The 10,142-nt window shown below is 30.0% G+C and overlaps 1 protein-coding gene across 2 annotated transcripts in view; it reads left to right on the top strand.

Annotated features, from left to right (window-relative positions):
• Window positions 1–9,872, top strand: part of LOC106680237 (Scaffold attachment factor B) — a 47,996-nt gene extending 38,124 nt beyond the window's left edge. Inside the window, exons 15-17 of one of the 2 annotated variants that reach the window (XM_014419790.3) lie at window positions 326–468; window positions 829–979; window positions 8,659–9,872. In XM_014419790.3, coding sequence (XP_014275276.1) covers window positions 326–468; window positions 829–979; window positions 8,659–8,833 — 469 coding nt within the window. In that variant the 3' untranslated portion in view covers window positions 8,834–9,872. Of the gene's footprint in view, window positions 1–325; window positions 469–828; window positions 980–2,969; window positions 7,020–8,658 lie in introns of those variants that run through there. The other variant, XM_014419799.3, reaches the window with a different exon arrangement.
• Window positions 9,873–10,142: the final 270 nt, after the last annotated feature.

The following is a 10,142-nucleotide window of genomic DNA, read 5'->3' as shown; positions in this document are numbered from 1 at the left end:
TGATATTGGTGTTTTTAATTTGAACCCAAGTTATCTCTCATATTTGAAAAAAGTTTAAAAAACTATTAAGATTCTTTTTATATTTAATTTTTAAATTTTTTAAAAATTATTACAATATATTGTGTGTTTTAAATAGACTTTCTTATCAAGAAATATAATGTTATCAATATTGTATTTTTTATAAGAATAAACTTGTCACCACAATATCACTCATTCTTCAAATGTGTTAAAGAGGAGGATATGCTAGTAATAATTATTTCAAATTAATATGCAGAGGAACAAATATAATAATTTTTCATTTGATTCTTTTGTTTGTGTTAAATAGGGGCTATTCGGAGCGAGCTGCAGCTGGAGGAAGCTCTGCAACATTCAGGACAAGAGACGACCGGGACAGGCGAGATGAAAGTGGCCACAGAATGAAATCTGATTCTGGCAGAGGTTCACATCGTGAGGCTCCTGGCTCTAAAGGTAATTTTTTAAGTATTTATATATTCATGACATCAGTCGCAACTCAAAGTTTTAGTTCTTAGTTTAAATTTTTAATTATGAGTTCTAGAAGTGGAATTTTCATTACTTTCATGTAACTATTTTAAGAAATATATGTTTTTTTTTTCTCAATTAAGTTGCTTTGTAGAAATTAGAATTAAATTTCAGATTATCGGCCAAATCTTTGCACTTTTTTCGAATATTAATTATTAATTCTATGACTTATGCAGCTAACAGAAAAGGCTGTAATATTCAATTTTAAAGTAAATAAAAGTTGGACTTATATTATTATAATTTTTTTTTTTGTTTTATAAGTTTTAATTTGAGGAATTGGTCTGTTAGCTGACAGGTATGCCAATGATGGATGGGGTGCTGGTGTGAGCAAAAGCTTCAGCTCTGTATCAGGTGGGAGCGCTCGTGACTCCTGGAGCATGTCCCAGGACAGAAAGCCCGAAATGTCTCCCTGGGCTCGCCCTCCGACACAATCTGAACGGTAATGAATTCATTTCCTTGTATAATGGTAATATAATTTATAAGAAAAAGTGGTAGAGGGGAGAGGGTGCAATCAGTGAAAAACATTAATAAATAAAAAAAACTTAGTTTCAGTGCCCAGTTTCGGCCAGAATTTCAAGCCTTCATTAGGGCTAAGAACAAAGCAGTATGAAAGTAATTTTTTCTTTTTTTCTTAGCCCTTATGAAGACTTAAAATTCTGACCGAAGCATTGGCACTAATTAATAAGTTTTTACTTATTTGTGTCTTTCATTGACTTCACCCCACCAACCATCTTCTGATTTATATATTTTCACAGTCAACTCTTAATACATCTTATTGTTATAAAATTTTATTATCAGACTTGTTAAACAATTTTTGATTTGTTATAAATAATTATTTTTCAAAGATAATAATTGTACAAGATTTGGCTAAAATTAATATTCTCACCTGATAACAATTAGTTTTAAAAATTATATTTATTTTCTATAAATTACAGGATTTTGTTATTGTTTTATGGCTAGTTTTTTAATTCAAAATTGAAGCATTTTAATTCATATTAAAATTTTATTATTTGATATTACGCTATCAGGAATTTTGAGCATTATTAACTATTTTTAATAGTATTACATCTTCACAATTGTATTTTTAGTAATTTTAAAAGTAAAATTATTTCACGTATTTAACTAAGACAAAGTGTTGAACATTTTAGGCTAAAATGCCATCGTCAGGACAAAAATTTTAATTACACATTATGGTACAAACAGAGAGAGGAGAGGAGTTAATAAATGGTTTAGCTAGATGAAAATATCCTGCTTAATATTCTGTCCTACCAATATTACATCTTGATTATAATTTTAACCTAAGCATTAAAATAATATGTTAAATTTTAAAATATAAAATTATGATCAATAAATTATATTAGTAAGACAGAATACAAAGCATAGGATTTTTGATTTAGAGGAATAATAAATAACCATTAGATATGTTCTAACAACCACTTCTGACTGTCTGGAGCTCCCCAGTCCTTGCTTAGGCAGGAGTATCGTGGAGGCGGCACACTTCCAGGGTTGATTCCTTTCTTTAGCGTGATATTCGGTACACCATATTTTCCGCACTCCATTTGCCAGAAATGGCTAGGCATGGGGATTAAAAAAAAAAAAAGTTAAGTTACTCAAAGTGTGCTTGCATTTTGTTGTTAATATGTTGTTGTTTTTTAATTACTATCGATTAGCAGTCACTTTTTTGTTACAATAATTAAATATTCTAAAAAATGTTAAGTGTTTTTACTTTTTTTTTCTTTTCTTTACTAACAACGTTCTCCATTATATTAGAAACAAATATTTATTTGTATCAAGCTTTTTAATTTAATGTTTTCGTTAAAATAAATTATTTTTTAACTGTCCTTAAAAAGCATTAATTGAAACATATTTACCAAGTTCATTCAGTTTCACTCCTTACTTTTTAAAACAGTTAATATGTTTTGGGATCCTTAAGATTCACATTGAAATGAGTCTGAACAGAACAAAGAAAGAAGCACGAATTTCTCAAGAATGATTTAATGGATTTTCATTATATACTAAATTATTGGAAATAACATTTATTACAACTTCTATTTTCTGAGACCTATCATTAATCCATATAAACACGGTCACCTTGGTAAATAAAGAATATTATGCAGGATGTTTTGATTTAGGCCATGGAATAACCATTTAGAGTCTACATAATCACAGCCATCTTGATCTTGATAAACCATTTATTATCTCTTCTATTTTAGAAGTTTAAGTCTGTTTATACTATTATGTATAATTTAAATTTTTGTTTTTGAAGATGGCGTTTTAGCTGAAAAGTATAACATTTTGTTGTATTCATATTAGTGAAATAATTTTTTCTCTAGTAAACAATTCATTTTATTTATTTTGATGATTTCATATTAAGCTTAAGCGTTAAAAACATATTATGACACTAAAGATCTATATATTGTACGTTTCAGTGACTCCCGTGTAAAAATATGTTAGGCTCCCAGTTACTCTAAAACATTGAAAATTGGATATGGAATGATTCATCACTATCTATTATTGTGACCTCTGGCTCCTGACACTTTTCCCTATGAACCCGTTTCAATGCTTGCAAACTTATTGAACCAAAACTGACATGGAAGGCAGAAAAGAGTGAAATTGTTGAACTATTTATATATATTTCTTTTCTATGAGAAACCATTTAAGACTGCTGGAAGATAAACAATTTTTTTTTCATGATTTTAATTATTTGTTCTTTTTTTTGTTTTATTAGTACAAACTAGTATGATAAAGTAGTAATTCTAATCTTTATGCATTTTGCTGAATAAAGTTTATTTTTTATAAAAGTTTCATGTTATTTTTCGTAGAAATAAGTTATTGCATTAGATACAATGAAACTCCTCTGTGACTAATAACCATGGTGGCTGTTTCACTGTATGTTGAAACGGGTAATATTTCAATATAACTTTAGACTAACTTTAAAAAGAGTAAACATTGATAAGAAATTACTACAAAAAGAATTTGTATTCATTTGGCACTAAGTATCTTTTTTTTTTTACTTGAAAAATGAGGATTCAAATGGCTGGAAATAGGTGAGTACAGTTGCTATTAAATCCTCGATGGCTAGTCGTTGTCTGCCTTATTCGAAATCACCCATGGTAGACATATGATTTACAGTTCTACTCAGCTTGAAACTATTATCGATTTCAAGCTGCCAATACACTGGCAGTCCTTTAAAGTTAAGCTGAAATTTTTTTATAATAATATTTTTTATACAATTCGATAATTACTGTTGAACAATGCGAGTACTGATCATCTAAGCTGGATTTAAATACTTACTTCACCGTTTTGGACAGTCATATACTTTTGTCCTTATATTCTAAACACAGTTGAATTTCAATAAATTTAGCTATATAGACCACAACTTTCCTCTGTTAAAAAAAAAAATTTTGGATGGCATGGATAAATAATTAACAGCCGATCAGGAAAATATAATGAGAAATATGTTGAAATATATAAAAAAAATAAGTCCAAAATATTTAAATTATAAAAATAATATTGTAAGAAGATAGTCTGGGTGGTGGTCAATAAAGGTACGAAATATTTAATCGTTACCAAAGTTTGCAGGGCTAAATGAAAACAAGACACAAACATTGTAAGATGTGACTAGAAAATTAGAATATATATATAATAAAAAATTATTTAAAATAAAAAAAAAGAATTTTAATCGTTTTAAACTAATTTCAAATATAAAAGAGATAGCTTGGGTTGAAATTAAAAAGTTTAATATTAAACAGATAATATAATTTTTTAACATAAGAGACTTTTCTCAGGGCGTGTTTCCTGGCAGTCAAAAATATACGACACTTAACTACTAATAACACTTTAACTTAATTACTAGACATTTTACTAATACAATTAATTCCATTTCGAAACAAGACTAACCAATTACACAGCTTCTGGCAATTGTTGGTCTCTTCTTCTTGAATTCGATGATGCTGTCCAAACCCTAACCAAGGCTTCCAGTCTTTCCCGCCTCTAGCCGGACGGACGTCTTCTCTCAAAGCCAGCAAAATCAAGAGTGTCTCTTTCCTCTCCTCTATCTTCAATTTTCACTGGTCGATCCAAAAAATAATCGATTGTAGTACAATCGCTCTGCTTTATTTGCTATGATTTGCGATGTAATTAGTCTATTGATAATTTTCACTTTCTTCCATTTCTTCTTTTGATTATTCCTTTTCCATAATTACTGCATAAGAACAACAAAAGTTGACAAATTTCAATCCATGTTATAAAACACAAACAACCCAATGAACACTTCGAAAGGACGCGTACCGCCATCTTTCTTGTTTTGAAAAGCGTATTTATTTTAGATAATGAAAACTTGCTTCTTGATCCAAAACAATTCCAAAACGACATACATAAAATAAAATCATTAATCTATCAATATCAACTATTCATTAAAAAAGAGCATATTACAATATATACAAAGGGAGTAAGCAATTTTTTGTTGTTTTAAGAAATAGACAACTTAAGTTATTGAAGTATAAATATAGATAAATAGGGAACTAATTAATAGTAGGTACAGCCGTGTGTGATAGAATTGTGAATACAGAACTTGAGTGGGAGGATCAGGGATCAGGTATATGATCTTTAAATTTTCTCTTCTATCCATTATTTTTATATTATTATTATTATTATTACTATTTCCTTACTTCTTATCACAAAATATTCGGACTGAAAAAGGATGAATTAACGGGAGAATTTAGAGGATTACACAACACAGAATTAAGGGACCTACAGCCGGTAAATATAATTCAAGTTATAGCATTGCGGCGTATAATATGTAATGTTGTAGGGCTTAGTAACGAGCGGATCCCTAAAATTTTAATAAACCCTGAACCAACAGGTAAACGTCCGAGGGGTAGACCGAAACGTAGATAGGTGGATTGACTAAAAAATTGATTTAGTGGAATTGTGTTTGGAAGGCCATCACTAGAAGGATGTATGGAGTGAACGTTTGGTGGTATCGGCACCGAACCTTCGGGTTCATTAGGTCTTCATTACTATTATTATTTTTTTTTCCTGTTTGGGTTGAGTATCTGAGGTGGGGGATCTAGAAGTCCAACCACCTTCATATTTTGTTTATTTATTTATTTTCTCTTTTCAAATATTTAAAACCTTTTGCACTATATGTGCTGTGTCTAAGAGAACCAACTGTTAAGCCTCTCTTGGTACATCAACAGGCACTCCCAAACCATTCATGCCTGCCACTGTGGATTTTGGTACAAGGCCATTGGTGGATATTATGATTGGAGTTGTGGTAACAGTTCCTTCAATTCAATCGCCAATTCCTGATATTTCCTTAATTTTTCTACCACAGTAGGGCTTATATTACTATCGTTTGGGATTCTGACATCAATAAGTTCCGCTTTCTTTTTTCTTAGATCAATAAGGAGGATATCTGGTTTATCATGGCATACTGTATGGTCCGTAATTATTGATTTATCCCAATAGAGCTTGAGAGAACCTTTTTGGAGGAGTTCATTTGCGTGGTACTTGTAGTATGGGCCCTTATCTTCAATTAAATTTTATTTCATCGCCAGTGCCTGATGCAAAATTTTGGCCACATTGTTGTGCCTCTGTAAATATTCAGTACTCCACATCCACCCGTGATATGTTGGATTGATTCCAGCGCTACCGACACTTATCCGGTGCTGTTGTGTCTTTTAGCAGGAAAAACTTTGATCTGGTAATGTTATACTTGCCTAACACCTCAATGATCACTAACAAGCAATTCATGACCGACCTGTTAAGTAGCTTATGATTGTGAAGGAGTGTCGTATGATAGGTCACTTTCTCCTGTAACTTTGTTAATTTTAAATCAATTGTTGACAGTGTCTTATTATTAATTTTTACTGTTACCTGAATTGAAGAAAGTAAAATTACATATTTGAGGGGTTTATACGTGGGATGTGATAGCAACTTTTTTGATAAAATTGACTGTTTGGAAGTGCCAATTTATAGAATTGATTTTTCAAATTATTCTGATTTTCTCAAAGACAGCTCTAACCAATTTGTAACCAACTCATTATGCCATTATAAAAAAAAAATGTCTTTAATATCAGCTTGGTCTTATCCTCATTAAAATGGTCAGTGGTTAAATGCAGATTTTTCAAAAATCTTCCTCTGAAGTATAGTGTGGCCAAGATAAGTTTGCCTGTTGGAGAGGGAACTCATGCACTCCCACCCTAGCACCTTCTCCCCTCCACACAATAACAAACCCCTCCTACCGGGAACAAACCAAGAGGCAGTCCATAACTTGGTAACGCCCAACCAGTTTGCGTTACCCGGTATGATGAATACGGGAGGTTATTAGTTTCCTAAGAACATCCATTATGTTTGACTAGGACTGTCTCTTATTGATTCTTGTTTTACTTTTAGAAATATATTGACAGCTCTGATCTGACATGCTATTTAAGAATACAGTATCATCCAAAAAATTATTTTTGAGATTTCATAATCATCTTGTTCAAAAATCAACTACCTCTTTTTAAAGTTTAAATTTGTTGTGAAACAGTTAGTACAATAATTTTCTTAATTTTGATGTTTTAAAATTCAATATGTTTGGTCCTAAAATGAGATTAGCTTATGATAAATGCAGTAATTCGTCGATTTTTGTAATTACGGTTTTGGTTTGAGAGTGAATAGTTTTCCTTTTAGCCAGTTTACTTGTGGCATGGTAAAATTAGTTTCTTGCGATACTAATGAAAAATAGTTTTGAGAAAACTGATGTGAGGAATTTATCTTTATAAATTTGTAGAAGTAGATGGAACAGAGGAAAGGAAAGGTTGTCCAGTCAACTGAGCAAGTCTGTTCCAACAACCACTTCTGACTATCCAGAACTGTACGGAGTATGTACAATACTGGATCTGGTAGGAAAAACACATGCTCCGTACAGTCAGAAGTGTTTTTTGAACAGATCTAGTAAAGAGAAGAGGTGAGGGGGTTGGTGGTAGAACTTTTGATACTGCCCATATCCCCCCTCCCTATACTCACATTGCAAACTCATCTTGGTTGCACTATACCTCTAAGTTTGGTTCTTGAAAAAAAAAAATGAACAGGTCTCTCATTGTTGGCAATAATAAACAATGTAAATTAAATAAAAATCAAGAATTTTATGAATGACTAAAGAAAAATAGAACATAAGAAATCCGATATGAACAGGAAAAGCCGAGATCACTCAATCTTTCCCTATTACATTGTTTCATTATCTTTTGTTAAAATGTTATGTTTTTGGCCGGAATTAAGTTTATATTCATTGTTTCTATCTCGTGAAACCCTAAAATACTAATTTTCATTGCAACAGAAAAATAAAAATTGTTTATAATTTTTGCCTTATCTTGTGTTAAGATTAATAAAAAAAACAACAGAAAAATAGTGATAAGTTCAACATGAGCCCTCCAATCTATTCAGAACTTATGTCCTTTCTATTATAGTTTCTTTTCCTGGGCGAGTTTTCATTGATACAATGAGTTGTAGCTTCTACTTAACAAAATATTTTTGTAAAATGAAATTCACTAAATTTTTTTTTTTGGTATCAGTACAATTTGGATGTAAAATATATGCATTATATATGACTAAATCTAACAAGTTTTTATACCATTATATTGCCTTCCTTACCAAATTAAGTGTACTTAATTTTTAAGACCCTAATGGTGCCCAACCTAAGGAAGGCAAATTACTAATATGCTCCTGTTTTAATTTTACACGAAAGTGACTATATATTGATTGAAAAGAACCGCAAATGCTTTTAGTCCACACCTATGACTACGAGAAAACACATATATGCGTCCTTAGTCCACTTGGATGACTTTCACCAAACACATATATGCGTCCATGGAGCTCAAAAGATTAAAATAAAGAATTTTAATAAGAAAGAGATTTTTTCTCTACAACAAATAATATAAAACTTGTGTTGAGTGGTAAGTAATAGTTGTTCGATGTGTGAACCATACTAGATTTTTTTTGTTTCATTTTAATTTTTTTCTATGGCTTAAATTTTATATAAGCACATACTTATCTTTATCTAAATATGTTAATTTAAAAAAAAACAAATACATAAAATGCATTATCTAATTGGATTGGTTTTTGACCTGACAGATGGGTGTCAAACAGTTCGATGATGGTGTCAGGACGAAGTGGGCCAGGACATCTCTACCCACCTGGTATGGCTCCCATGCCTTCATCGATGGGAATGCCGATGGGTTCCGGCTACCAGCAAGGAGACAGGTTTGACGCTTACAAACCAATGGGTTCCGCGCCTAGGAAGTATTAGAAGAAAATGTTTAAGTTTTACAAAAGTTTGTAATTTAATAGACATTTTTCTTTAATTTTCTTTTTTTTTTTTTCTTTTTTATATATATATGAAATGATTGTAAAAGATTCAAACAGTCCTAGCATATTTTTTATTTGATGTGTATATTCTGTTTTATTTTAGTAATTATTATTAGATGTATTTTTATAATACCTAATAAAGTTCATCTCGATCTTTTATTCTTTAAGAAATTGTGTATATTGTTAAAAGATCATTTTTTGGCATTTTTCTATCAAAAAGTTCCTTAAAATGGATTTTTTAAATATGAATTTTCGATTTATATTGCCAATATGTGTTGAGACATTAATTTTGAAATGTTTTTATTATTTTTAGACTTGTAAATATATCTAGATACATAAATAACATGTATCTTTTTTTTCTTTTGAAATTTTCAGAGTCTAAACTTGTTCTAATAATTAATCTTCATCATACATTCCCTCTATATATTTTCTGTTTTAAATAATTTTAATTTTTAAGAATAATAAACAGATGACATAATTTATGTTAATACGTGTATAATAAATATTGATGTAATATTGAAATAATAAATGTATGCCATTGTATGTATGTTATTATTATTGTTGTTTTTTTTTGTTTTTTTAAAGTTTTGACTCTTCTATGTTCAGAATGTTGTAAAAAGAAAGAATTTTCGAAGCATAAATTTTCTATTAATTAATAATCTCTTCTTGTCGAGATTGATTTGTAATTTTTCAGTTATATGTAGATAGTAATAGATCACTTTTTCTATTTGGTAATTAATTCAGGTTACCATGAGTGAAATTTTTCATTTGTATTATAAGAAAATATATCATTGTTTATTGTAAGCATTTCCAGAAGTCAAATTCGTACATTGAACTGTTTGATGTTTGACATTATTTTTAAGGCTCTCTCGTGATTAAATCGAAACGTAAGCCATTCGAACATAATAAATTTAAGGCTTTTAGTAGCTGGTTTAGTGCATATTTTATGTATAAAGAGTATATTAAACACTTACTTTTAATTTTTCTTTTCTTTAAATGTAACCTGTTCATTGAATTTATCCATAAATACAAAAAATTTATGATTATTAAGCAATTTTTTTACCAAAAACTTTAATTATTATCCCAAAGAGACCTTGGAGAAAAAAATCAGGTTATTTCACTCCAATTTATGATTATGTGAAGATGATTAGGGTTCCGGTCAGTGAAGAATACAAATAAGTAACAACTTATTTATTAGTGTTATAATTTCTGGTTCAAGAATAAAAATGAGGTAACAACAATAATGATTA

This window comes from Halyomorpha halys, unplaced genomic scaffold (assembly GCF_000696795.3).
Source record: "Halyomorpha halys isolate HHAL.00 unplaced genomic scaffold, Hhal_1.1 Scaffold16.1, whole genome shotgun sequence".
NCBI lineage: Eukaryota > Metazoa > Arthropoda > Insecta > Hemiptera > Pentatomidae > Halyomorpha > Halyomorpha halys.
This window is presented reverse-complemented; position numbering and strand designations above follow the sequence as displayed.